We start from the raw sequence: 27,326 nt of genomic DNA, 5'->3' as shown, positions 1-27,326 counted from the left end.
TGTTTTTTTCCTCTGCTTGTATTGCCACTGATGCATCCTATGCATCCCTTTAAATTGCCTCTCTCAAAGCTTTGTAAAAATCAGATACGAAAGGATTAAAAATTCATTTGAGGTTATGGTTGTGAATTTGACCGATTAAAGGTTGAGCGGTTGGTCGGTTCTTAAGTGGCCTGACCTGCGGCTTCCCCAGGGTCGCTTGTGCCCTCTCCTGGGCATCGCTTGTTGATATCGTAAGTACATGAAGATTGTCTTCAATCAAAAGGTTGAGTAAAATTCGATGATGGCAAAGCAAAGCAGGCTGAAAATTGGCAGAGAACCTGAAGCACTGGCTAAACCTAAAACCTTACTATTTGCACTTTTGTACTGTTTTTTAAAAAAAACTGGAGAACATGTTATTTTTAGATGATAATGTAGCAACTATTCCGTCATAAGAATGCTGCAGAAATGGTTCAGTTTTGTTCTGAAGATGCAGGACACTGGGAAAATAAATTGATATACTTCATTCCAATAACATATAGTTTTTCCCTAGGCCTCTAAATATGAACAGTGGGAGATCCATTATTCCAATAGTACTGCTTACCGAGATTCCTCTTAGATGTTTAAGCAATGACCGTCCTTGTTTCGGTATGTAGCCAGCAAGAAGCCTGGATTTGGAGGGCTGGTTCCACAAACATAAGGGTTGCTCGCTTAAGTTTACATGGGGGAAGAAAATCAGAATCTTGCAGAAATTCACAAGTAAGCCCCAGCTGGCCTCACAACACTTAGAATCTGTGGATTTGCAACAGAAGGTGTCGAACAGTAGTATGTGTGCATTGAATTGTATATATTGAATTGGATAGAAAGTACTTAATTTGTAGACCAAAAGGAAAATATTGTAGTTAAAATTAATGCATATTAAAAAACCCTGATGGTTAGAGGTGTGTGGCAAAGGTACAAAACTGAAAATCTTCAGGGCTAATAGTTTTCCAAAAACAGGTTTTATTGCAATTGCTTCTCCAAAGTGAACTAGAAAGTATCTGTTTGTAAAATAGGCTTGATAGACTTGAGAAATGGGCCAGTGCTAACTGCATGAGCTTCAACAAGTCAAAATGCAAGGTCCTTCACCTGGGTCAGGCCAGTCCTAGGCACAAATACAAACTGGGCACACAGTGGGTTGAGAGTAGCCCTGAAGAGAAGGATTTGGGGGTGTTTATAGATGAGAAGCTCAACATGAGCTGGCAGTGCGCTCATGCGGCCCAGAAGGCCAACTGCATCCTGGGATGTATCAAGAGAAGCGTGGTCAGCAGGTCAAGAGAGGTGATTCTCCCCCTTTACTCTGCTCTTGTGAGACCCCACCTCAAATGCTGTGTCCAGTTTGTCCAGTTCTGGTGTCCCCACCATACGAGAGACATAGATTTGTTGGAGCGTGTTCAGAGGAGGGCCACAAAGATGATCCAGGGGCTGGAGCACCTCTGCTACGAGGACAGGTTGTGGGAGCTGGGATTGTTCAGCCTTTAAAAGAGAAGACTTCAGGGGGACCTAATACCTGCTTTCCAATACCTGAAGGGGACCTTACAGGAAGGCTGGGGAGGGACTTTTTACAAGAGTGTCCACTGATAGGACAAGGGGAAATGGGTTTAAGTTGAAGGAGAACAGATTTAGATTAGATCTTAGGAAGAAATTCTTCAGTACGAGGGTGATAAGACTTTGGAATAAATTGCCCAGAGAGGTTGTGGATGCCCCCTCCCTGGAGGTGTTCAAGGCCAGGTTGGACGGAGCCTTGAGTAGCCTGATCTAGTTGAGAGGCGTCCCTGCCCATGACAGGGAGGTTGGATTAGGTGATCTCTAAGGTCCCTTCCAGCCTATGCCATTCTGTGATTCTATGAAAATACCTACAGATTTCAAAATAGGCCTGTAAAACTACTTATTTTTTTACCTGTGTGGAGGATAGGATGCGCACAGTGACACTGGTGCTAGTCAAGAGGCTGACAGAACTGCTGCTGTGGCCCACACCTGGCTCTCTGCTCGTGTGTCTGTTGATTTAGAGGTGAGGCTTTCCTCCTTCACTCATTCTTCCACCACTCCACACGCGCTGATAAAAATAAAATAAAATTGTCACGTAGGTTGAACTACACTGGAGAGAGAGAGAAGGGTGTTTTTGGGTGAGCCATCCGTCCTGCTCTTAAATGATACAGGCTGAGTTTCCAGCTCTGCCCAGAGTGTGTGCTGCTGCGGACTTCTGCGCGCTAGTCAGCAAGTTGCCTTGTCTGTCCCTCCCGTCAAACTGGATGGGTGGTCAATGGTGGGAGAATGCTGCTAGTGACTGCCTTGTCTTTTCATGCTAGCTTTTTGGAGTATGCATCAGCTTTTAACCTGTTCCTGGGGCACAACTGCCTTCTGATCTCCTGGAGTCCTTTTAGGAGTAAATGTTTGGCAAGTAGCAGGGTCAAGTTCTTTCAGTGGATTTTGGAACAATCTTTCCAGTGTTCAGGACTATACATGAACTGACTGTACCCTAAACACTTTATGGCCAAGGTACGTATCTAAGGATAAATAAGATTTTAATAGATCTGCTGTGATCAGTCAAAATGTGAAATGCCAGGAGGTGAAAATCCAGCCTCTGTGCTGGTGCTGACAGTTGTCCTTGCTGCTGCTTATGGACACTTATATTTTCATGGCGGTGTTCCGTGCCATTCTGTTAAGATAGGCATAATTTTTTCTTTCATTATCAGGAAGTTCGTTGTTTTCGGGTCTGAACTCACCTTCTGTCAATTACCAGACATGATGATCATTGAAATACTCCTTTGAAGGGCCAATATTTCTCTGATCTCCTTATGATAACAATGATCTTGCCTGAGAAAACTACTGTAGCCGTATTGCTATTGCGGTGTTAACTGCTGGGTCTCCCTGGTGATCCAGGGAGAATATCTTGGAAAGTGCTGCAGAGACTGAGCTGCAGGATGTTGCAGAGCTTATTTTCCCTGAAAAAGGATTTCTGAGGCAAACTGCTGTGAATGGCCACACCGGGCAGCTGTTCACGTGAACATCTCCTTCTGGAACCTATTCTTGTCCCAGGGCTTGGTCCTTTGAATTTACTTCCACTTCTTCCCCTGTAGCTCTTTCTGGCATCCTTTTGATAGACACAGTAATAGGATCTCTTGCATGTAAAAAATTCATTTTGTTTTACATGACTTCTGAGTGTTTGATCTCGACCTTCCTATTGTTTTAACGCTGCGCATCTCTAGTAAACGCAGTAACCGCTGCTATCATGTGTCCTTGCGTTAGTTGCTCTTATCAAAGGCTTGGTCCAGTGTTATTTAATGTAAGAAACTATTCTGTTAGATTAAATGCAAAAATCTGCTTTTTCCTGTTCCCCCCTCTTTTGTTTCTTTTTCTTCCCTCCCGCTGTGCATTGTATAGGCTTTTTATTTACTCTGCCAGATTGACAAGATTATAAATGAGAGCTGCGTGTGGAAGCCTCTAATTTTTCATAAGTAAATGAATTAATTTATCATAGCTGTTGTGTTTTATTGCTGTCTCCATGCCAGACTGGCCAGCTTCTTTATTCCCCCTTTTACCTTCTAAATACTGAATCCATGTCATTGTGTTTGACAGCTTTCTGATTCCCCTGTCAGATGCAATTTGGTGCTAATCACATTTTCTTTGCTTAGTGTCAGTGATACAGGCCGTGCATAATATCCCTGTATGTCCACTTATTTACTTGAAACACAGCTGAAATGTCTTGGGCATTAATCTGATGAAGCTACTACATTGAAATGCAAAAATGATGCTTGAGTAGTAAGATAATGCAGTGTGGCAGATGTGCAGTAAATAACATTGAGGCTAAACTACTGATCTTTACCAAGCTTTGATGCATTTTATTTGTTGGTTTTGCATACCTTTTCATAAAAAAAGATTGTAATCAGTTCTGGTTCATTAGAATGGTGTCATTTATAATTTAATTCCTTCTCTGTGATCAAAATATGAGAAAGTACTTCAACACCCCCACCCCTCCACTCCATTTTTAAATATAGACTGTATTTTTTTTTAAACTTGTGGGACGCATTTTGTATATGCCCACTTTTAATGCGTCTCTTGTCTTTCAATTACGTGTGGTTTGGAATTTTTTAACTTGTTTTTTCTTTTGTACATCTCTGGAGTTTTCAAAGCTGCTGTTAAGTGAGTCCTAAATATTTAAAATTTCTATAAGTTTCAGTAGTCTCTGTTACTGAAAGCTAGTGCATGCTATAGGTCTTCATCTCTTAATTATTCCTACAAAGGTTGATTTGCAATGCTTTTGCCTAAATTGTGTTGAAACTGTATTTTGTTATATGCGTTTTCTCCTGATAATGCTTTTTTTTGGTGTGTGTTTTGGAATCCTTCTCTTAGAACAAAAGTAAAGTGATGTTTCTGGAGGATGTGAAGACCTTGAAACTTAGGTCCCTATAGTGCATATCAAGAACTTGGTCGTGCATTTTTGTTAGTATTTGCTTACTGAATTATGCATTTTCTTTGGTTTCTGCATGTTTTTGTCTACTCTGAAATACTGCTATCTACTATTCCGCTACCTTACAGAAACAGTGATGATGGCTTGCAAAAGACTTCACTGCTTCATAGGCTGTTGAAATGTATTCCCTCTTTGTAGGAGTGCGCTTAAGTGGGAAATTTGGGAAAGGATGTAATGTTGATCTGTCATAAAAGGGATGAATTTTGAGAAATGTATATTTTATGAAAAAATTCAGCCTATTCTGTGCTTGTCAGTCACATAGGCAATTAAGGATGTTTTTTTCTAACACCACCTTCTACACATGAGCCTTGCAGCTGAGTGTCTTTATTTTAGAATACGTACTGATGTTAGGAGAAGGAGCTTCTGCAGTGTGAATCAGCGGTTCTAAACTTCCCATCTCTTGGTATGGGAATTAATTCGTTCCCACACAAACAAAGAAATCCCAAGCTGAAAACATGCTTTATGGGGAGCACATGGATTCTGCTTAATGATATTTGCATGTCTCTGTAGGCATAACTATATATGCTCCCAATAAAGCGTTCAGCAAGTAATAAAAGTGTGAGTAATTACATAGTGGGGTTTCTAACGATTTTATTTCTTACAGCAGTGCAGTTCTGTGTATTCCTTGAGATCAGGGCTCTTGAAAACTGAAGGTTCACCTGAAACCATGAATTAAGACTTCTAATTTCAGATGCCTTTCTATTTATATGGAATCTGCTCACTTGTGCCTTAAACAAGCTGGATTGTGAAGTTGAAGTTCTTTTTCCTTTTAAAAAGAACAGGTTAAAATTCCTTACTGCTCTTTGCAGCAAGGCTACTTACACTGACCCACAGGGCTGTCGTGGCCTGTTTACCAGCGCACGGAGCGGGACCTTTGGTGCTGAGATGGTTCATTGGTTTTGTGGGCAGTCATGGGTAAGTGATTTGACATAGCGCGTCACTTCTCTTGTATGTTAGATTAAGATCAAGATTTTAGAAAGCACTTGAACTATTGATGAAAACTGTTGGTAAGGAAAAAAAATAAATTACATGGTTGTAGTAGTAACCTGGGACTTGAGGAAGAGTAGGCTTAACTCCAGGTTTGTAATGGATATCCTGTACTATCTTGGATGAGTCAGCTTCATTGAGCCTTTGTCTGTTTACGAAGTAGGAATGATACTTCTGCCGTACTTCACAAGTGTTCCTTAAAAATATATATGCCCACACACTTATATACACCTATATACACATGCACAGAGTACACTTATTGTACTTGGTTATTTTTGTGGCCTTCCAGTGTCAGTGTATTAGTGTGCTGCTAGAAACAAATACACTGAATGAAACCAGTGCAGTTTGTCTGCTGGAGATGTAGGATTTAGGTACTTCACGTAAAATTAAGGAATTGGAACGCAGCTGTTCTGTATTTTTTGTTTGTGGAAACAGAAAATGTTTAACTAGTGACATCAATATGTCATCCATTAAGAATATGGAGAAAATCTTCATATTGTCTTACACTGTAGTAATTTTTTTTAAGTAGTGTTAATTTTAAAAAAATTAAAAATGCTTTGTAATTCGTGTTTACTAGCAGTGCTGCTAATTTTTAGTTCATGTTTCATTTTAGGATACGTTAATACTATTTGTATACGCTTTAAATTTAATAGATTATCAGTTTACCTTGTTAAAGGCATCTGAATCTATACAGTGATAGTGGAGTTAGAACTGGGATTCTGTGGTACCTTAAAATCAAAACTCATTGTTACAGGACAATTTGTAGTGCTACATAATATATTAAAGTGTGGACATAATTTTTTTTTTTTTTTTAACTTAGATTTTGTTTATGTTTTGGAAGATATTGAAAGGGTTCCAAAATAAGATTGAAGTGAGTATATTCAGCCCTTAGCCTTTGTGCTGAGACTCCCTGTAGTGATGATTAATTGGTAATGTGAACATCTGTGAGGGAACAGTCGAAGTGAAAGCTTTTCAGAAGGGCTATCACAGGTTGTAGGCTTCACGTGCATAAGATGTGGAAGAAAGTACCTGCGATGTATAGAAATCTCTCTCCATCAGTGACTCAGATGATGTAACTTTGTATTTTTTAACAATTCCTGAGGAAATACTAGTTGAGTGACCTATTAAATATTGGTGAGCCTATGATCTGGTTGGGTGTACAGTATATATTAAGGCAATTCTAATGATGTTTTGGGTGATCTGGTTTTGAGGGAGATTTATAGACTAATCAAGTTGGTCAACACATTTCCAAGATGAGGCAATGTAATGGTAGACTCGTGCAGGGAGTGGGAATATGACCACAACAGTGATGTGCTGTGAATTTGCATGATTTCTGTTTGCATAGTACTGATTTGAGAATCTTGGACTCATGGATTTGTAAAAGAGAGAACAAAAGACTGTTGAAAATGTATTTAACATGCAGGATTGACATTTCCTTTGTCCACATTCATCTAGGATAAAGTCACTGCTAGGGTGGAAAAGTGCTGTTTGTATGCTCCTAACTAAAGTGTAGCTGCTTGCTTGGTATCCTCCCTCCTATGCGAGATGGCAGGCTGCTTCGGCTGTTCCCACTGGCAGGATCACGTACCCTCACATGCAGTAGAGAGAAGCATGTAAAGGAGTTCTCATGATACAGGGTTCACCTGGGCAGGTAGCCGAGAGTGTTCCAAGTGCCTGCTTGGCATGGGCCCTTCGGTCTGCTGGCACCTCGTGGCTGGCACTTGCCACCTTGCTGCAGCTGAAACTGAAACAGGCTCCTTGTACACAGAAATGCTCGTTTTCTTCTTCCCCTGCAACGTACCGTATTACGGCTTGAAAAGACCTTAAAGGAAACCATCTACAGACTTGCTAAAAGCGACTGTTTGGTTTTCAAAGCTTCCTAAAAATCCTGAGATGGGGGAAACCCTGTCAAGGCTCCCTTTCAGAAATATGTACTTAAACACCTGGTATGAAATGGAAGTTGCAACAATGCGTGTTTGGTGCTCTTGCGTACAGAAACTTCAAGAAGGGTTAGGTGCATAATCACATCAGCAGTTTGTTGCCTCTTTTGTTCACTTTTAATGTAGCTACTAATGGATTTGTTCTTTTTATTTTTTTTATGAAGCATCAGTTAATGTGAGAATTAATATCTGATAATGGGGACCAAGAAATCTGTGACTGTTAATGGTATTACGCGTGCTCTCTCTACCTCTTTATATTTGCATTCTAATAGGATTGGAATATTTTAATGGCATAAAAAAACTTCGGTAAAGAGGTTGAGTGTGGGTAAACCGTCAGTGATGCACTTTTGGATGAGAAATTTGGGTCGCCAGTTGATTTCATTGTCAGCATAACAACTGTGTTGATTGCAGAAGTGAAAATACGTTTTTGTTATTAGTGGGGTTATATCCTGAGATCCTGTTTCCTAACCAGAGTGTGAACTGACTGAAGTCTAAGTGATTGAAAAGTAAACAAAAAATGTATTTAAAGTAATTGGATTTGAATTAAATGTATTTCTACATTTATTTAAGAGAATCATTGATTTTCAGTGATTGATCGCAACTAAAATGTTGATGTGCAATTAAATGTCTTTACATTAAATTTAACACTTTTTATGAAGAGGAAAATGCATTATATGCATATTTATGCAATGATACTTAGCATACATTTATTCAGAGTCTTAATTTTTACATTTAGCTTAGGAAATGCTGAGTGACAGTTCTTATTTAGTAGAATATTAATTTCTTCTTCATGGCTTGTGTCGAGCTAGTTTTAGTAATTGAAGTTCAATTAAAGCTGCAGAGAACTAAAATGAATTTTCGTTAAGAAAAAATGGGAAACATTCTGGATGTGTATTGGGAAGAGTTTTGCATTTAAAGCTGATGTATTGAACAGAAGCAGTTTGCAGATGATCCGTGATAGACTATGCAGCTGATGGAGCCGATGAGACCAGGAGGAGTCTTTCAGGGTCTTGGGGCTAATGGTGCTCAGCTCTTCCATTTAGTTTTTATTCAGAGGCTGTAAGGAAGTAAGACTAGTAAGCTTCCCTGCTTTTCAGTACTCTGCTGATTTTTCTTTTTGAATGAACTTATTATTGAATTGAATTGCCTAGATAAACTGAAATGAGAATATACTCTTTGTCAAGAAATGGCAGCTACGGCTGTCAGGAGCTCGTCGTTTTATCTCTTCAGGAAGCTCTAGCTCCGTGTGGTTAGCTCTAGGCTTTCGCCTCTTCGATAGTCTGAGTTTCCTTAAAATGTTTCACAGGAACATGCTACTTGTGAGCAATCCTGTGAAGGGTAGGAATTGGCTGTATAATCCTGCTACTTTTTTTGGTCTAATTTACATTACCTTACAGATCACACAGCAGCCTACCTCTCTCCATGCTGCCAAGTTCTGGTTGAAGAGTAGATCAGAAACGATTAGTATAAATTATTATAATCCTGGTGGAGTGGAGTGACATGTCCAAAGACTGAGAGCTCTGCTGAGTCAACAGAAGCTGCAGAGTTTCTTGACAGAGTCTGAAAGCACAGAAGGAGAGAAGTAGCTAGCAGAAGCCGTCTATTAATTATCGCAGTGACTTTGGACTGGAGCCCAGAGAAGAGGATGGAGCTGCCTTTCTTGCCTCTTCCCTGTGCTGAAGCCCCGAAGGTCAAGAGGCTAAGGACTAATTAGTTATTAGCAGACTACTGACATAGAGAAGGATCAACAGACTGAAAGCACAGCTCTGCAAGCTTCATTTTGATTAAAAACTATATATTTTGCCCAGGTAACTTAAACAGCCTGTGTAAGAGAAGGCAAAGAGTAAAACCAGGTTTTTACCACAAACTTGGCCAGAACTGCTGTTTAGAGTGTGTACCCCTTGTCACATATTTTATAGTTTCTTTATTTTTGACTTGTGTTAGCCTAACTTATTGAAAATTAATTCTAAGTTTAAATGCAACTGTGAGGAGAAAAAACAGTCTTTTACCCACCCACAGTGATCAATTACTTCTGTTTTGATTTCCCATGCAGTAGAGATTGGGCAGATTCTCCTCTGCCTCTTAATGTCTCTGAAAAGTAGATGAACTTGTGTTATTTTCTGTTCTTCAGCTTTTCTGAAATCCCTGAATCTCTGTGGAGGGAGTACCTGGAAGGTGCACTTCTGAGCACTGACCTTCCCTGGGATGCTGATGGAAATGCTGTTTTGGTGTGGCGTTGGTGTGAGGCTACGGAGCTCCCACTAAGAGCAACCTAACTGAGCCTGGCTTTGGGGCGCCAGTCTGCAGCCTCAGACTGTGTGGAGCCCTGATTTAAGTTTTAAATGAAAATTAAAACTGTGAGAGAAGGGAGAAAGGAGTGGCCTTTTTGCTTCTTAAACATCTCTCTCTTCCATTTGTGTCAAAGTGGATAGTGGACATCTCTGGCTTTGCCAACTGTGGCTCCCATTCATTGCTGCAGAGTTTGTGTCGTGTGTTGATTTAGTTTTGTGTGATGTGTTTCTGTGGGTTTTTTTGTTGTTGTTGTGTGGGTTTTTGTTTTTGTGGATTTTTTTACGTTAGTTTAGACACCTAGATCTTTAAATCAGGAGTGAAGTCAATTTTGGGGACCTTCCTGAAGACCAGTGTCAAGTTCTGCAGCATGTGTGCCTGCTGAATTACTAGTAGAAAGCTATTTAACTTGCACTGGATAGGAACCCCTGAGATGCGATTTCAGCTAAGTGTGAAAAAACACTCTTGGTTTTTTGGAAAGAAAATAATTTGACTGGAGGATAAGGAGTCAAAGCAGCGTGAATATATTTGCTACCTTGTCTGGAATTTTTTTGTGGATTTTTTTTTTTTTCCCCTTGGGTTTGGTAAAGCCTAGGAGACCTCAGAAGATGTACTGTTTTGGAAGTGTGGCTTACCTGGAGGGGACTGAACACTCTGTGTCATGTAGCCACAGAAGAATGGAAAGAAGAAGAAAGAATGGAAAGTGTGGAGGAACTGATTCAGAGTAGCAAGAATGTCACTCTTATAATAGGATGGTGTTTGGTGGTGGTTGTCTTTTTTTTACCGGAAGAAAAAGTGTGTCAAAAAATCTTCTATAAAGGTAGACAAAGAACTGAATCAATGTTAGCATTTTCTACCAATCTGAACATTCATCTTTTTCAGACCATTAGAATAATGTCAGGTAACGAGGTGATGTGGCAGTGAGGAAGGCAAATGTGGTTGTACCGTGAATCCATTCAAGTACTAGTAGTAAAGCTGGGAAAACACGGATTCCCTTTTACAGGGTCTGATGAGATCTCAGTGCAGATAGTTCAAGGAATAGCCGTGTTCATTTTTCTGGTGGCGACTAAAATACTTGAGTAGTTACGTGGCTTCAGTTTTGATGCCTTCATGATATTCAAGATATTTGAAGATTTATGACAACTGAAACATTTTGTGAGAACTTCAGTTAGTTGAAATTATTTTATTCCTCTCCTATTGCATTGTTTATTGAGTAGTTTAGCTTCTTTTGACAGTGGAGCCAGGTATATCATTCACTTTGAGTTTTTTTATAAAAAGTGCTTTACTTTATGAATAGGTCCCTTTATCATTTGTAATGAGGAGTGGAAAATGGATGAACAAGCCTCTCTGAAAAATCACATTTGAAATTTCTGAATAATGATCTGGATGGTCTGAAGTCATTTATTCCCAAGACATATCACTGTTTTGCAGAATATTCAAACTACTGTAATCAAAATTAAACTATGTCCTAAGCACAAAGATTTATTTTTTTTTTTCCCCAAAAAAGAAAACTTCAGATCACGTTAAAGCAATATTTCAGAGTAATAGGAATCTGTTAATTGAATTCAACTTCTTGGTTAAATATATTCTTCAGTGTTTTTCATTATATAATGAAAAAATTCAGTTTAATTAGTGTAGGTAAGAAACCATGCTCAGTATTTTATGGTATGTTCAATATAACAGAGAAGCTTCCTTTTCTTTCAGTGCTTTTCTTACAGAAGATAATCTCCTTAAGAAATGTGAAGATAATTTTAAAAATTGTTCAGAGGTCAGACTTGCAGTCCACATTTTTATAGCTAAATGTTACAAAACTCTGCATCAAGTAAATGTTCAACACTCTACTTAATAGGGCATTGAAATTCAGCCTTGGAAATGAGGATCATGTCAAAATCCATCTAATGAGCAATTATAATATCACTTACGGAAAATGTACTTTGGTTTTATTTTTTGGATCCTGTTCTGTTGCAGAAGGACAAGAACATTCCTAGTATTGTAATGTTTTGCATGGTTATTTTTTCTTGTGTATTCTGTTTTAATAGGATATGTTAATATTTGAATAACAAGTACCAGTGTGTGGGCAGTAGAAGGGTACATACGTGAGATCTTGTTTGCTGGTAAACACATTCATGTCCAAGGGCCGCATAACATACGTGTATGCGTATGTAGCTGCTACTAACTTTGCCAATGTCATTTTCTCAGTTGTATTCTGAATTCTAACTCTCAGCTGGAAAACCTTAAAATAGTGTGTTTAATTTTGCTGTGGATCTTGAACATGATATCAGCATTTAATTTGTTTACTAAGAAATTAAGAAACTTAACTATGAAATTATGCTGTGGGCAGCTAATGCTAGGGTAAAAAAATGACTGAAATTTATAACGTGTAGATCATTCTTTTAAGGAGCATAATGAGCAAGGCAGCAGTAGGATGTCTGTTGTGAACTGATTGCTGAAATGAGTAATTGTCACTGAAGGGGTTTTTGTTATTGCCAGAGCTGTGACTATCTGGAAATTTTACTTTTAGTTTCATTGTTTTCACAGTAATGTGCATTAAGATGTCAAGTCAAAATATTTTTTCCTAGTCCTTCTGTTCTGGTAGTTCATTTGGGAACGTATATTTCTGGAACAGCAGTGTTTGGAACCACCATGCTTCTTTTAAAGTTTCTGAATGTTTCACAATTTTTTGCGTTACTGATCTTCTGAGGGAGCATAACTTTATAGGTTTCTTCTTTAGTTGTTGTAGACTTCTTAAACTGTTTTGCCTTTAGGAAAAAAAAATAAAAAGAAAACACGGTTCTGTGAGTGACAATGATTGACTTTGTAACAGTCTTCTATTAATGAGTATGTAAACCAAGCCATGTGAACTAGCTAATTACTAAATACGTTCTGAGGATTTTGATGACATTCCTGTTGCACTTTTGTTAAACTTCTTTCCTCTCCCCTCTTCTTTTGTTCTTCCTTGTCTCAAATTTTATGCATAAAAGGATCATGACGTTTAGGAGCTTTCTTCAGGGACATGGTTGCTTGAGGTCAAGGTCAGCTGACTTAGTATAGTCAGCTGACCTTGGCTGGTGAAGTATATAGGGTCATGACTCTTCTGAAAATGAGGTCACTGCAGGAAAGGCAAAAGGGGCTTATTTTCTGTTTTTTTTTCAAAGGGGTATGTCTGCGTTATCATAATGCTCTAGAAACCCCCTAAGAATACTGTTTATTGACAGAATTAATAACAAACCAGTAGAGACTGATAGCATTAGTTTATCATGAGGGGCAGACCTTTCCTCATCAAGGCGACAACCAGTTTTGTAAGTTTGCTTTTGCCTTTCTAGAGCCTGACATATAAACTGTCAGAGACAGGGCAAATAATGCAGTCTCACTAAACTAGGCATCAGTAAGAACAGGACTCTTGGCAGTTGTAACTACTGAAATGTTTTTCTGCACAGGCAGAAACACAGTGTGAGAATTGTATGACGTGTGGCAACATCCCAAGATGCATCAAGCCTGTCTGTACTAATGAAAGTTGTTGTGTGTGTTATGCTGTACAGATGGTTTTACACTTTCTGATGGGTTTTACAATTCAAGTATTTTTTTCTGCTTTTTTTTTCCACTTCTGAAGTTCCATTCCCCCATCCCATAATGTCCTCTGAAAAGATCAAAGCCATTTAAAAACAAATAAACAGCTGATTCATATGCTGTCTTTGAGTAATTGTGGCCAAAGCAAAAACTTTTTGCACGTGATGCGTGCTGTCAAATCCGTGAGAGGGGAAATAAAGAGTGAGTTGGTAGGAGTTGATCTGGGATTCTCTTAGCTTTACAGCTAAAAAGGCTAAATGCATATTCAGGTGGTTAGCAGGAGTGTAGCCACCAAGTCAAGGGAAGCAATTCTGCCCCTCCGTCTGGCACTTGTGAGGCCACAGCTAGGCTGTTGGGTCCAGTTTTGGTCTCCTTTGCGCAAGACAGACATGGACATACTTGGAGCAAGCTCAGCACAAGGTCCCCAACATGATCAGAGACTGAACACATGACATGAGGGGAGAGGGTGTGTGAACTTCATAGAGTAAGGGGGGATATTATTGCTGTATACAACTACTTAATGGGAGGATGTAGAGAAGACTACATCCTACCTTCTTGAAAGTCCACAATGACAAGACAAGAGGTAATGGACATTAAGTGGTCATGAGGAAGACTCCAATAAGATGTGAGAAGCATTTTTTTGCACCTTGAAGGTGGTCAAGCACTGGACCAGGTGCCCAGAGACTTGTGAAATCTTCATCCTTGGAGATGCACAAAACTGGGTTGGTCTCTGAGCAATCTGATCCAACTTCAAAGTTTAAGCTAAGTGTCAGTGTGGCCCTACTTTGAGTGAAGAATTGGACCAGTGACTTCCAGGTGTGCCTTCCAATCTAAATTGTTCCGTGGACCCTACTCATTAAATGGGAATCTGGAAAAGAGATGAAAGTTGAAGTGCTTAGTTACAAATACAAAGTGCTTTTAACATCACAAATGATTGCCTAGAGTATGAAAAGCCATGCAAATTCCTAAGAATTTCAATTATGCCTTCTGATCTTACTGAAATGGTATAATGTCTCTTCAGCAGTTTACTTTGGTTTAAATTTCTGAGGATTTTGACATGTCCATATAATCTGAAGGTTAATAAGCTACTTTGGAGGACTCTGCTTCCTTAAATTCTGTATTAATTATATGCAGCTGAGACACTAGATGAGGAAAGAGAACAAGTAAAAATTCTTGGTACTGCAAGTACATCTGGCAGTGTACTGAAGGCCAGTGTTTTCTTCAAGCATTTGTAGCTAAGGAGGATTACAAGCAGAGCAGTTAGGAGAAATGGTGATGGGCTCCCTAAATTCATTTTTCCCAGCTCCCTTTCTCTTGTTTCTCTATGAGCCTCTTCCCCTTTTATGCACAGCTGTGCAATGTTTCACGTATCTTAAATGGCAACATGATGATCAAAGACAGTTAATGGGGATTTAGGAGAGTCCACAAACACGCGTGTGGATGGACTGAAAACACACGTGTGGATGGGCTGAAAAGTATGCATAGGGTGTGAGTGGAGGGGGAAGGAAGGTGCTGGAAAGGAGGACTGAGGGTTCTGTGGGTGCTAGCTAGCAAGTGTGAATCCACATGCCTAGTACTAGCTCACACATGATGCTTTCCTGGCTGGATTGATGCTTGTTTGTTCCCACTTTGGGTTCCGTAGAAACGCTGTTCAAAAGCCCCAGCAATGAAGAAGCGTCCAAGAGCTGCTCAGTTTTGTGTTGCAGTTTTGTCTGTAACTGTGTGCTCAGCAGCAGTCTGCTTAAACATTTCTTTGTGCCTTAAATCAGGGCTGCCCAACAGGCTGGATTTTTACAACCTATCAGTTTTTCCAGGACTTGGAAAGCATCTAGAAAGGGGTGAGAAGATGGGGAGAAGTTGTCAATGTAGTGTGCTAGAGAGGTCTGATGAATACTTCTGACAGGCTAGGTCCCTGCTAAAGTAGGAGTGGGCTGCAGGAATGCCTTGTGCTGCAGCAGAAATTGAGGGCAGTTTGAGCTCTCCTTGTCTGATTTACCACCTCTCTGCTTTGTTTCTCCATGTGTTACTATGGGTTCTCTGTTCAATAAAGGTGCTCTATCAAGAAGTGGTTTTTGTGTTGTTACTGGCCTGTTTTATTGTATGTTCCATAGGAGGCTTATCAATGGAATTGGAGTAAGCTATTAATATAGCATTAAAGTAGTATTTTAAGGTAAGATAATTCGTGTTACCGAATTACTGTAGTTCACATTATGAGAGTGAACATTTATTGATACTTACCCACAATGTAGTAACTAAGTTATTACTTTCATTTCTAAGGATAAGGTGTCTTATTTTGCATACCACGGCACAGTAAATTTTTCCTTTTCAATGACTGATTACAATAAATGCATTTGACAAGCATGGTTCTAGTAAGTAATGCAGTCTTTGATATTAGTATCTACATTTTTATAGTGCCATTTTAAATGGACTCTCCAAAATTAGCTCATTTTCTGTAAAGTCCATATAGGTGAAACTGCTCAGTTTCTAGGTAAACAGAAAGGAAATAATCAGTCCTGCATTTTACAGTTGTCTTTCCATTTGTTTATTCACTTGGATAGAGGAAGAATAAAAACAAAGGGCATTTGTTATCTAGCAAAACTCAGATGCTATTTCATGTGAAAACATAATGAGTGTGACAGGCTACAAATAGCGTTGAACATGAATCTTTTACAGAAGAAAGGAGGAATGTCCTTTGGTATATTTACTTCAATCAACCCTAATAAGGCTTGTTTTATGTGTTTTATGCATCCGCCATCATAATTATAAATCCTTGACATTTTAGCACTAGCATTTATATCTGCCAGGGAAGCTACCCAGAGTCAACCCTCAAGGAATGTCTGTATTGTTACTATGGATCTCCATAACAGCTCTCAAGTAGTTACTAAGTGGCTTAAAAAATTACATCTCAGTCATGCTTGAAGGGCTCATCAAACTTTGCCACAAATATCAATGTTAAGTACCCAATCAGTTGCATTGTTTGAAGTACAGTCACGTGTGCCCACGAAGGAATAGGTTGGACAGGAAGAAGTAGTATATAAGGTCTCATCAATCAGGTAGATTTTTTTTTTTTCCCATGACCTTTCAAAAAAAAAAAGGGAAAAAGAAAAAAGAAAAATACCAACGCCAAAACCTGCCAGTTCAGCTACAGGGAAAATACAAGAAGAGAAGCATATCTTTGGATTTGATCACACATACAAAAACAACAGCTAGACTTTCTGAAAAGCATGCACAAAAGGGTTTTCTCAGGCATGATTTCTTAATACAGGGTTTTTACCTTTGTAGAATAGTTGAGGACCTTCCCAAAATAGCGATTAAAAAACCCCCAAAATAACAGAAAACCACCAAAAGCCACAAGAGAAATTACAGCAGGCTGTTAGGAAACTTTTAGAGATGGGGAAACTGAGGTTCATAAATTTAGCTAGTTACCCTAATTCAATGACAAGACTGAGAGTGAAATGTGAGACTTGCAGTAACAAAGCGGTCCAGAAGTTTTGGTCTTCCAGAAGTAATGGGGAGCTTGGACCTCTTCCCATGCCTGTGAGGTCAGTAACCATAAATCTAGTAAATTCTAGTGCGCACAGTCAGCGTAGCTCTTCAGCAAACAAAACCCCCTTGGGTAACTACCAGTGCCCCAGCACAGGCACAGCAGGAGGACTGGGGAGGGAGCTCCAGAGGGTTAACTGCAGTTCGTTCTTTATATATGTCTGTCTCTAATTCTCTTTTTGATGTAGTAAGTGATGGGCAAGAAGAGGAGCCCCAGATTTCTCAGGAAGTAGATCTACTGATCAAAATGTGAAGACTGGAAAGAATTGGTATCTCACTGTCTGGACAAACTTTTACAGCTTAGTGATAATTTGAAAATCTCGGCTAAATTTATGAAGAAAATTATTATTTAAAGTATCACCTCTTGCCATGGTGCCTGTTTATGATGCAATACAAACATTTGAAGCATTTGGCAGTACTGAGGATCCTGTGTGTTTAAACTGAAGTAAATACTGCAGGATTCTACCAGTCCTGGCCTCATATTCCACCCTTAGTTCTTCATTTTGTCCTCTGCGCTGTCCCTTGGGCTATGCTGAAACAACTGCACCATCACTTGGGTAAGGATCCCTCCCTGCCACTGGCACACTCCTTTCCCTTCTCCTGGAAAGAACTGGGACTTGGGCTGGGTCTGATCTCTCTTTTTTAGGCATACTGCTTCTCTTCCTGTTTTGTATTTTCCCTGTATCCTTGAGAAGTTTTGAGAGCAGAGGCTACCAGTGTTTGTACTGTGTGCAGTAGGATTCTGTTCTTGGCTACTTTTAGACAGTACCAAAAGAAACCTGAATAATAAGGGTAGGGAAAGTGTCAGGTGGTCTTCGGGAAGATACTTTGGTGTATGTAGTTTTGGCATGTAGGTAAACAAGATGAGCTAATCACCATAGCTTTCATGTAATGTATCTGTAATTTGTTTTCATGTGTAGGTGTGAAGGAACGCTGCCATATGGTGTGTATATTGGTATTTTTCCTTGACAGCCTTTATTTTAAGTTCAAGGAATTCCAAGGCAAAGTATTATACAAGAATACCATTTAAAATACTTATCAGTATATACCAGACGAATATCTTGAAAGAACATTGAAGAAAGGCTGTAGAGCTCCAGGAAAGTTTTAAATTGAAAAATTAAATGACACTTTCATCCATTTTTGAGGTACCCTAATTACCTTAATTCTGTCTATGTTGCACTGTTACCAGTCTTTCATCTTCTAACCATTTGAACAGGAGTGTTTCATAAGTAATATATAAAATCTGATTTTACATTAATGAGTTTGCAGAGTTCTGAGACAACTTCCACAGTGGCTTTATGAAGTTATTTCATTCAATGTATGGTATGTTTTACTCTTGGTCTTCTTGCCTCCATCTAAACTGTTCTTGTCCCCTGGAGGGCATAAATTAACAGTACAACCTGTGCCTGTGGAAGAGTTTCTGTTAGGAGGATGAACTCCTTGAGAGAACTGTGGAAATTTGTTCCTGCTGTTGTATTCAGACTTCATGACATGTATGTGCCCAGTGCTCTAGTGTGCTGTCACGGAGCGGGGCACAAACATCAGTCACTCTTTCTTAGAGGAGGTGGAGATATGTCACTACTGAGAGATTAGTGAGATTACAGACAATGGTAGTCTACAGAGATGTTAATTCAGTGATGTGTGGACAGAGATTTGCTTCCTGTGGTTCACAGAGCTGAAGCAGCTGGAGGATGGAGAGTTGCCTTTCTCCCTGGTTTAGTTCCCTGAGCTGCCTCACCATGGATCTAGCAAGTTGTAGCACTTGTGTGAAGGAGCAGAGACTAGCTCTTGGGGAATGAGGAAAGTCAGGCCGGAGCAGCCTCAAAGTTGAGGTCAGACTTTGAACTGAAGATGGCCTGGTGCAAACTGCTGGCTAAAGCAGGAGCTTTGCCTTCATGTTGTGTTGGTTCTGGTGCTCAGATCTCTTAGATGGCTGAAGTAAAGAACTAACCTGGCGAAATGCATAACCTTGCTGAAAGAAGGGTGCGGGAGAAGAGGAAGGGATCCCTTTTCCTGTTTTGAATTGATCGTATGTAGGCTGCTGTCAACTGCAGCCTTTCGCCATCTGTGTCTGGTTGTTTGCAGGTGCAAACACTTGCAGACAATTGAAGTTGTTCTGATCTTTTTTTCATTTATTTTTTTTTTATTTTATTTTGAACTTTGCTGTATTCTGGTATCAGTAGGTTGCATATAGAAAACTGTGTGTCTTTCTACCTTGTTGTCATGTATGTGTAGGGATAAATACAAGATTAATCCTGCAGATCACAAATTGAGGGACCAGAGAGCAAGGTAGTGTGATGCCGTGGTGAACTTCGTTTTCTGCTGTAGCTGGAGCCATTGCTTCTCCTTATGTCACAAATGTCAATGAAATAGTAACCAAGCTACTGATTCACCCCTCCTGACAGGTCTTTGTTGAGATGTGAGTGTGTTGTGTGAAAAGTCTTCATTAATTGACCCAAAAAAGGGATTTCCGCCCCCCCCCCCCCCCCCCGCATCATTTTACAAGTAACTAATAATCACTCCCACAGGAGAACAGGCTGTCAGAAGTATAGATATGGGTAAAAAAAATCCACAGTTTTTTCTCTCAAATGAACATTTGAAATCATGGACAGGAAGCATCTGAACAGGAAACAAACATGTCTTGAAGAAACGAACAATTTTACTACCTTCTGTTGTCCATAGTGAGAGAGCAATATAAATAAACTTCTGAATGTGAAAAAATTAAGAGGAAAAATTTCCATCCACTTAAATGAAAAATTTAATACAAGTTGAACATGTAATTCCTTTTTGTGCTTCTGAATATATCATTCCAGCTGTTGAAGATGGCGTCTTTTCAATCATATACTGACGCTAGCCTGTACTGAGAACTTCTCTTAGTGATTTTATCCTGACAGTAATTGAGAGCTGATTAATTTAATTGCAAGCAAGCTTTTATTTTCCCATTTCTTCCTTAATACCTTGTGTACATGCCTGATGTTTGGGGTCAGAAAGGAAATAGTGGTGTCTATTTTCTAATTCAGTACAGAAAAGCTAGTAAAATATACAGTTTTTAACCTTATTAACAGTAATCTAGTTGTCAAAAGTGTAGTTTGAAGAGAGAAATAATTACAAAACCTTTTATTTAAAAATGGTGTGTAGGGCAACAGAAAGTCAGCTGTTCTGATTTAACAGACGAGTGCCTTAAAGCAAGATCTGTACAGTTCTGCTGTTTGTTCAAAGGTGGGGATGTTTTTCTTTGAAATTCTGAAACTCCATGAAATTGTTTATATTTAATTGAGCTTAATTAGCAAGTGCTAAAACAAAGCTGTTTCAATTTTAATTTGGAAGGACTTCTTTTTACTGTTTCTCGTGCATATGGTGTATACCCCAGTACACAGGGAAACGTGGCTGCAGCATACACGTGTGAGCCGTGCACTTGGACACGATTCTGTGGCTTGGCCTTACGGAGTAGAGTGCAACTAGTTTTGGAAGGACCGAGAGCCCCTGGAAAATATGAAGTTGCACATGGAAACAGGGATATGGGAACACTTTGTCTTGTGGGGGATTTTTAAATGCAATGGTGCATCAGTTTTCTGTACCTTGGTCAATGGTTCAATGTCCAAGTGGAGGCCTGTGACGAGTGGTGTTCCTCAGGGGTCAGTATTGGGACCAGTGCTATTTAACATCTTTGTTGGTGACATGGACGGTGGGATTGAGTGCACCTCAGCAAGTTTACAGATAACACCAAGTTGTGTGGTGTTGTGGACACACTGGAGGGAAGGGATGCCATCCAGAGGGACCTTGACAGGCTTGAGAGGTGGGCCTATGAGAACATCATGAAGTTCAACAAGGCCAAGTGCAAGGTCCTGCACGTGGGTTGGGGCAATCCCAAGCACAAGTACAGGCTGGGTGGAGGATGGATTGAGAGCAGCCCTGAGGAAAAGGACTTGGGAGTGCTGGTGGATGAGAAGCTCTACATGAGCCGGCAATGTGCGCTGGCAGCCCAGAAAGCCAACTGTATCCTGGGCTGCATCAAAAGGAGCGTGGCCAGCAAGTCAAGGGAAGTGATTCTGCCCCTCTGCTCTGCTCTCATGAGACCCCACCTGCAGTACTGCGTTCAGCTCTGGAGTCCCCAGCACAAATAGGACATGGAGCTGCTGGAGCAGGTCCAGAGGACGGCCACGAAGATGATCTGAGGGCTGGAACACCTCTGCTATGAAGACAGGCTGAGAGAGTTGGGGTTGTTAAACCTGGAGAAGAGAAGGCTCCGGGGTGATCTTATAGCAGCCTTCCAGTACTTAAAGGGGGCCTACAGGAAAGCTGGAGAGGAACTTTTTGCAAGGGCATGTAGTGATAGGACAAGGGGCAATGGCTTTAAACTGAAAGAGGGCAGATTTAGATTAGATATAAGAAATTTTTCACTCAGAGGGTGGTGAGGCACTGGAACAGGTTGCCCAGAGAAATTGTGACTGCCCCATCCCTGGAGGTGTTCAAGGCCAGGTTGGATGAGGCTTTGGGCAAGCTGGTGTAGTAGAGGGTTTCCCTGCCCATGGCAGGGGCTTGGAACTAGATGATCTTTGAGGTCCCTTCCAACTCACACCATTCTATGATTCTATGAATCTATGATCTTAGTGACCAGTGGTTCCCTGGGGTAAAACACGCTGCTGCTTTCTACTCGGTCGCTTTCGCTCAGTAGCATCATTGTCTGCTATTGGCGTGTTTATCGACCTTTTGGTATATAAGGGTTGATCTCAGTCGAATGTGTGTGTGTTGCTCTGCGTGTTCGGGAAGGTAGTCACTTAATTTTTACGTAATGGTGTTTTAATTTTCTCCAAGCTTTCCAATTGAACTATCAGTAAAATATTGAAAGAGCTGTACTGTAGGACACAATACAACATTAAAATTTGCCTACATTGCCTTGTAATGAATCTTCCACTTACGATCAACAAAAATGCTAATAAAATAGCACTGTTCATTATTGCTGCTTTATGTTGTGACTACATCAGTATCAGTAGGGAGGAGTTTAGTAATCAAAAATGACAGATAAGTGCTAAGTTTTGATAATTTCTTGACTGTCTAGGTAACTAGTAGATTGTTAATAGAGATTACAACAATGCTGGGGTTAGAACCATTTTACTTGTAAAGAAATACATAGATATTGTTTACGGTAAATATTCACGTTCTTTAAATAACCTTTAAAAAAACAGAGATGCTTAAGTATAGCGAGTGTACAAAACCACAAGAGAGTACTAACGTAACTTCTATAGTTTACAAATATCTAGATTAACATTTTGATGTGGTTAAAAAACTTCAAAATCAGCTGACCTACTGAACTCTTGATATTTATAAACATTGAACTGGTAAATCAAAAACTAATGTTGCAAACAATGTTATTGTTTTCATGATATGTTTGTGGACGATTTCTTAATGTGTCCTGAAGTTCTTTTCCATCAGAAAAGATTTGCAGTCTGTTCCAATTAAAGAATTTTCCATACTGGAAATGAGAAGTCAATTACTACAATTATTTTTGAAAAGTTAATTTACATAACCTTAATTGTATTCATTCCCTTTGAAAGGCTGAAGCTGATATTTATAATGCATTGATTGAATAGCAGTGTATTTATAATGTTAGAATTGCTACCGATAAGGTGCTCCTGCCACTGCATTCCCAAGGAGTTATCTCCTGAATAAACATTTTAGAAGACAAATAGCTGTTTATTTCATTGGCGAGGGAAGGCATTGCATCTTTCCTACCTCCACATGCGGTACTATAAGTATCTCCTTTCCACACTCTCTAAAAAATGGGAGTTTAAATCTAGATCATGTTACTTAACTCATGATGTGTTCCCTACTGTAAAGAAACACGTTTTCCTTGGTTTTTTAATCTGTCAAAATAGTGCCTAGGTGTAGACTGGGGATCTGCAGGCTTTTCACTGAAGTCACTTGAGGAATGACAGCTGTAAGAAGCTTGCCCGTTTTCAGATGGGTGTGAGGCTGACCTGGTTTAGCTCCAAGAAATCTTCTTGTGGCCATTCGCCGGGCTGGATCGCAGGGGTTTGCCTGCTGTCGGCTCTGTCTGCGCCCTGCCCGCTCCAGCTCGGAGTATGGAAATGGAGCGCTGGCGTGGATGAGATGGGAACTGGCAACGGGGGTGGTGGCGGAGATGTCGCCTTCTCCTGACTGCTGCAGGAGTTGGGAGGAGAGGAGCCTTCTTACAAAACCAACACCCAAAGCCCGCTGCGGATCGGGCAATTCGCTGATGTCCCAGACCCTCTGCAGATCGGGTCACTGGAGCGCAGCAGCCGTAACTGGAGCCCAAGGCGCACATCCAGCACTCCCGCAGCACTCAGAGGAAGCAGCCCACAGCGGAGGCACCCGGACCCCAGCAGCGCTGTCGCGGTGTCACAGTGACGCTGCCCTGTCCGTGAGCCTGCAGGAGCCACAGCGCGGGGCCCGCTGCTGCGCTGACCTGTGCTGGTGACCGGTGGAAAACACTTGAAGAAGGCATGTAGAGATAGAGTAATTGTAACATCAGCCTGCTCCTGGTTTACCTGCCTGGTTTTTACTACTGCGTATTTTGGAGGCTTTTGAGAATCTGAGGTAGTGCTTGCATGTTTTCCAGTTAACAGCTCTTGCTGGTGTTTTCCATCAGTTTGTGTAATTTTTGTGAGCCAGTCCCTGCTTTTGGTCTCTGCAACGTGCTGGGGCAGTAAGTGTAGAGTATTACAAGGTAATACAGCATTTGATATGCTGGGGTGTGAAACCAGGGGGAAACTCAGCTTGGTCCAGCTGAGGAATTCACTTCTTTATTCCCATCAAATCACAGCTGAGGTCCATTTACTCTATTCTATGTTGCAAATGCTCAAGTGAACTTTGTATCCTAATATTTTTTAAAGTGCCTTCAGTGCCATGGTCCTACATGATCTCAAATTTAATCTTTGTTAGTAACAGCCTCTTTCTTAGAAATTAAGCTTCTGCAGTGGAAGTGAGATTGAGAAAGCAAACCTTTTGGTGGGCCACAGTTGTGGAACTTCTTGAATCACGATGATGGGCTTCCATAATGACAGGAACACGAATAGTCATTTTAGAAGGAAACAAAAGACCCTGTGGTTGTGGTTTTTTTTCTTGGTAGTGGAGAAAATTGCCATGGTCTGTTGATGTCTGGTTCTCAGGTGTCCTTTTTGTCTGTAGGTGGTTAGTGGGACATAGTGATGGCCTGGTGATGAATGCAGTGTGAACACCTGGGTAGTTTCCCTGCAATGCAGGGATAAAGTACAAGAAGAGTTGTCTTCGTTATTGAAACTAAGCTTTCCTATGTGCTTTGGACAAATTAACAAACTATATGTTGTAAGAGCTGTTTGTGTGGCCATGAAAAGGAAATGGGTTCCATATGGAAAAGGAGAGCAAGTTTTCTACCTAATTATTTAAGGGGTTTTGTGTGTCTCTGAAATATGCGTTGGTAAATACGAGCTGACATATTTCTAGCAACCAAATTATAAATGAATGGAAGACCTGAAAATGTCAGTTTTCTTCCTTAGAAGCACTTCAGGATTTTTCTTTTTGTTTTTCTTTCCTTTTCCTCTCATACATTCATTTCTTCCCTTAGGCAAATGCGTTCCTTAAAATATTTGTCTCTCTGTTTCAGTATACTACTTATCATAGGATATAGTTTTTGACACGTCTTGGAAGTGTCTGAGGAGATTAGATACTAATGTTTTTATACAGAGAGTGTATATGCATACCTTAAAATAACACAGAGAGAGAAAGTAGTAAATCAATCCTATAAACTTGTTTTCTGTGTATATCTTGACATTGCCTAACCAATTGTGTGTGTCGAGGTCTTTTTCAGTAAGAAAAAACTTCAGGATAATCCTAAGGAGTTCAGAAAAAGTGAAATAAATGAACACTTTAAGATGAAGTTATCTTGTACAACGCTTATTAGGCGAAGTGTTTGTCATTTTATGGCACGAGAACTATGCCACGTCAGGTAGCGGGGCAGAAAAAGTGCTTAAACTGCTGCTGTTACCTTCTCTCCTCTTGCAGAGGGCTCTGGGGTGTCAAGTGTCCCGTTGGTTGGGAACAGCAAGTCTTCTAATTTGTTAAGATTCATTGGGAATTAGTAATTTTTTTTGCTTCTTTTCCCAGAACTGTAACACAGTTAACAGAATTTGCACCCAGCCACATGTATCTGAGTTACTTGTTGATGAAGCTGTATTATCTAATGACTTTGTATTAGTAGGGACCAAAAGGAAGATGCTTGTGAAAGGCTAGGTTAGCTGAGGCAAAAAATGTTTTTTTCTGGTGTTTTTTTTAATCGTTTTCATGTCAACATTAACTTGAGTTTGGACAGCAGACTTTGCAGTCTGTTGTTGCTTAATCTTGACCTTCCAGTGTGCCCAAAGTTGTGGAAGAGTCAGTGACTGAGGGACATTTTTCAGAAGCAACATGTCTGGTATAAGCTTGCGGGAGAGAATGGGAGGAGATGGTAAATATGTGGTAGGTAGAGACCTGTGTGTGTATGAGTATGTAGCTGGACCGGGAGACCTTCATCCTTATAGAGGCATAGGTTGGGCGAATAGGGAAACTCGACACGCTGTCATTGTGCTGGGTGTATCTTGTTCTTGAAATGTAATTATTATGTACTTACAAAATATGTATCTGCTCGCTCAGGTACAGCTTCCATGGTTGTGTTATCTTTGTGCAGCGCGTCAGTCAGGAGCACTGAAATTTTTTAAAATAGTAACACCATTCACTTCCAAGAATTACGTGCTGTTCTGTGTTTTTAAGCATGTTCAGCCCTACATCTTTTGGAACAATGTAGAACACTCGCTAATGATAGCGTTTGAACTTCGAGAAAAGCATATCAGCACAGGACAGTGCTGAAGCATATGCCTAAGTCATGTTGAAGTCAATGTATTTAACCACAAGTGCATGTGCTTTCCTGAATCTGTATGTTTATTGTTAGCTGTTTTGAAATAAGATTGTAGTTTTTGTACTCACCACCACTCCCCACTCAAAAAAAAAAAAAAAAAAAAGTGATGTTTGGGAATACTTTAAATATGCAAACTGCATTATCTTTTGTTTTGATAGCTGATTGCTGTTTATGATGAGCAAGAAACTCACCGTAAGACTGATGGCACCAATGGCAATTTGACAGACAGAAACAGCCCAGACTCTTTTGAGACAGAGGTAGCAGCTCAGCTGGCTGCCTTTCAGCCCATCGGTGGTGAGATTGAAGTGACTCCTTCTGCCCTGAAACTGGGTACGTATATCTTGCATGGTTATTTTTTAATTTGTTGACCAATATATAGTACTCTCCTCTTTCTTTTTTCTTTTCTGAGTGTGTCTGTAGTCTGATTGTATGTATTTAAAGTTTTTTTTTTAGCATACTGTTAGCCTTGCAATTCCGTGATGGCAATTGTAGTGACAAAAGTTGGGCTTTTGAACAATTGGTGCTGAAGACTGCAACGGAGCGTAGCAAACTGGCACCTGAGCCTTGTCTCCTGTTGTATGTTGTGCCCATCCATACAGCTGGAGTCTCTTTTTTCCTGCTTTCCTTGACTGGGTAGGTTGGTGACAATCCTTCATTATAATCTTCTGAGAGGGGAAGAGGTGAAAGGGATACAAAATATTTTCAAATAACAGTCATTAAAAAAAACCCAACAAACCAAACAAACCCCCAAAATCACAACAAACAATAAACTCAGCGTTTTTGTTGAGGAATCGGAGTGCAATGTGCATGAAACTGCTCTGAGCAAATACTTTTACTGATTTTTCTGAGCTAGTGACCCTGACCTGTTTTGGGAGGGGGAGATAGAAAGGAGGTGCTGGTTGCGAATAGTTCAGCACTTTGCCTTTGGAAAAGTTGCACAGCAGAGTCTATTTGCTTATCTGACTTTCAGGTAAGCAGACTGATTAGGAGAGGCTTCTGTTTAATTCCCTCTTGTTTCAGAGGGTGCTATGTGAAGTGCTGCAGCTCTAGTCCCCTGTGTTGTTTCAGTGTGCCTGGAAGACCAAGAGTTCAGACACTGGTTTCCAATTATAAAGAGTTAGAGCCTTGTGCACTGAACACAAAGCAGTTTGAAATACTTCCTTGGATTGAGAGCAGGCTAAGTTGTCACCTATTTACCAGATGTAGAAGCTTTCAAAAACAGATTGAAGGTGAGTCCCCTCATGTCTGCCTGTAAAGCAGTAGTACGATGACAGCATTTAGCCAGTGAATAACGCTTGGGAGAGGCTTCTCCGCATTCCACCAGAGCTCAGCATCCAATCCACTCCGTATTCTCGAGTACCGTTGGTAGTCTCCTAAGGGTGTGCAATAAAATTTCTGAGTGTAAGCAGGCGAGGTAAGGATAGAAATACTACCTCTAGTTGTGCTGCTCTCATGGAGTAGTCTGATTATGACTTCAGAAATCGATGTTTACTCGTCTGTTTAGTTGCATTTTTAAAGGAAAAGTCTGATTAACAAAAGCAATGAGCTGAAGTAAAATTTCTAGTAAAGCTCACTGGATGAGGCTGTGTAACTTAAGTTCTAA

The 27,326-nt window shown here is 40.2% G+C and overlaps 1 protein-coding gene across 6 annotated transcripts in view; it reads left to right on the top strand.

Annotated features, from left to right (window-relative positions):
- Positions 1–27,326, top strand: part of PARD3B (par-3 family cell polarity regulator beta) — a 440,643-nt gene that overhangs the window by 119,233 nt on the left and 294,084 nt on the right. For all 6 annotated transcript variants that reach the window (XM_086615493.1, XM_086615492.1, XM_086615490.1 and 3 more), the window contains exon 3: positions 25,882–26,053. In XM_086615493.1, the coding sequence (XP_086471619.1) occupies positions 25,882–26,053 (172 nt within the window). The remainder of the gene's footprint in view (positions 1–25,881; positions 26,054–27,326) is intronic.

The sequence above is a fragment of the Tauraco erythrolophus genome, chromosome 8 (genome assembly GCF_009769465.1).
Source record: "Tauraco erythrolophus isolate bTauEry1 chromosome 8, bTauEry1.pri, whole genome shotgun sequence".
Classification (NCBI taxonomy): domain Eukaryota; kingdom Metazoa; phylum Chordata; class Aves; order Musophagiformes; family Musophagidae; genus Tauraco; species Tauraco erythrolophus.
The sequence above is the reverse complement of the archived record's forward strand: the minus strand, read 5'-3'. Positions and strand labels throughout refer to the sequence as shown.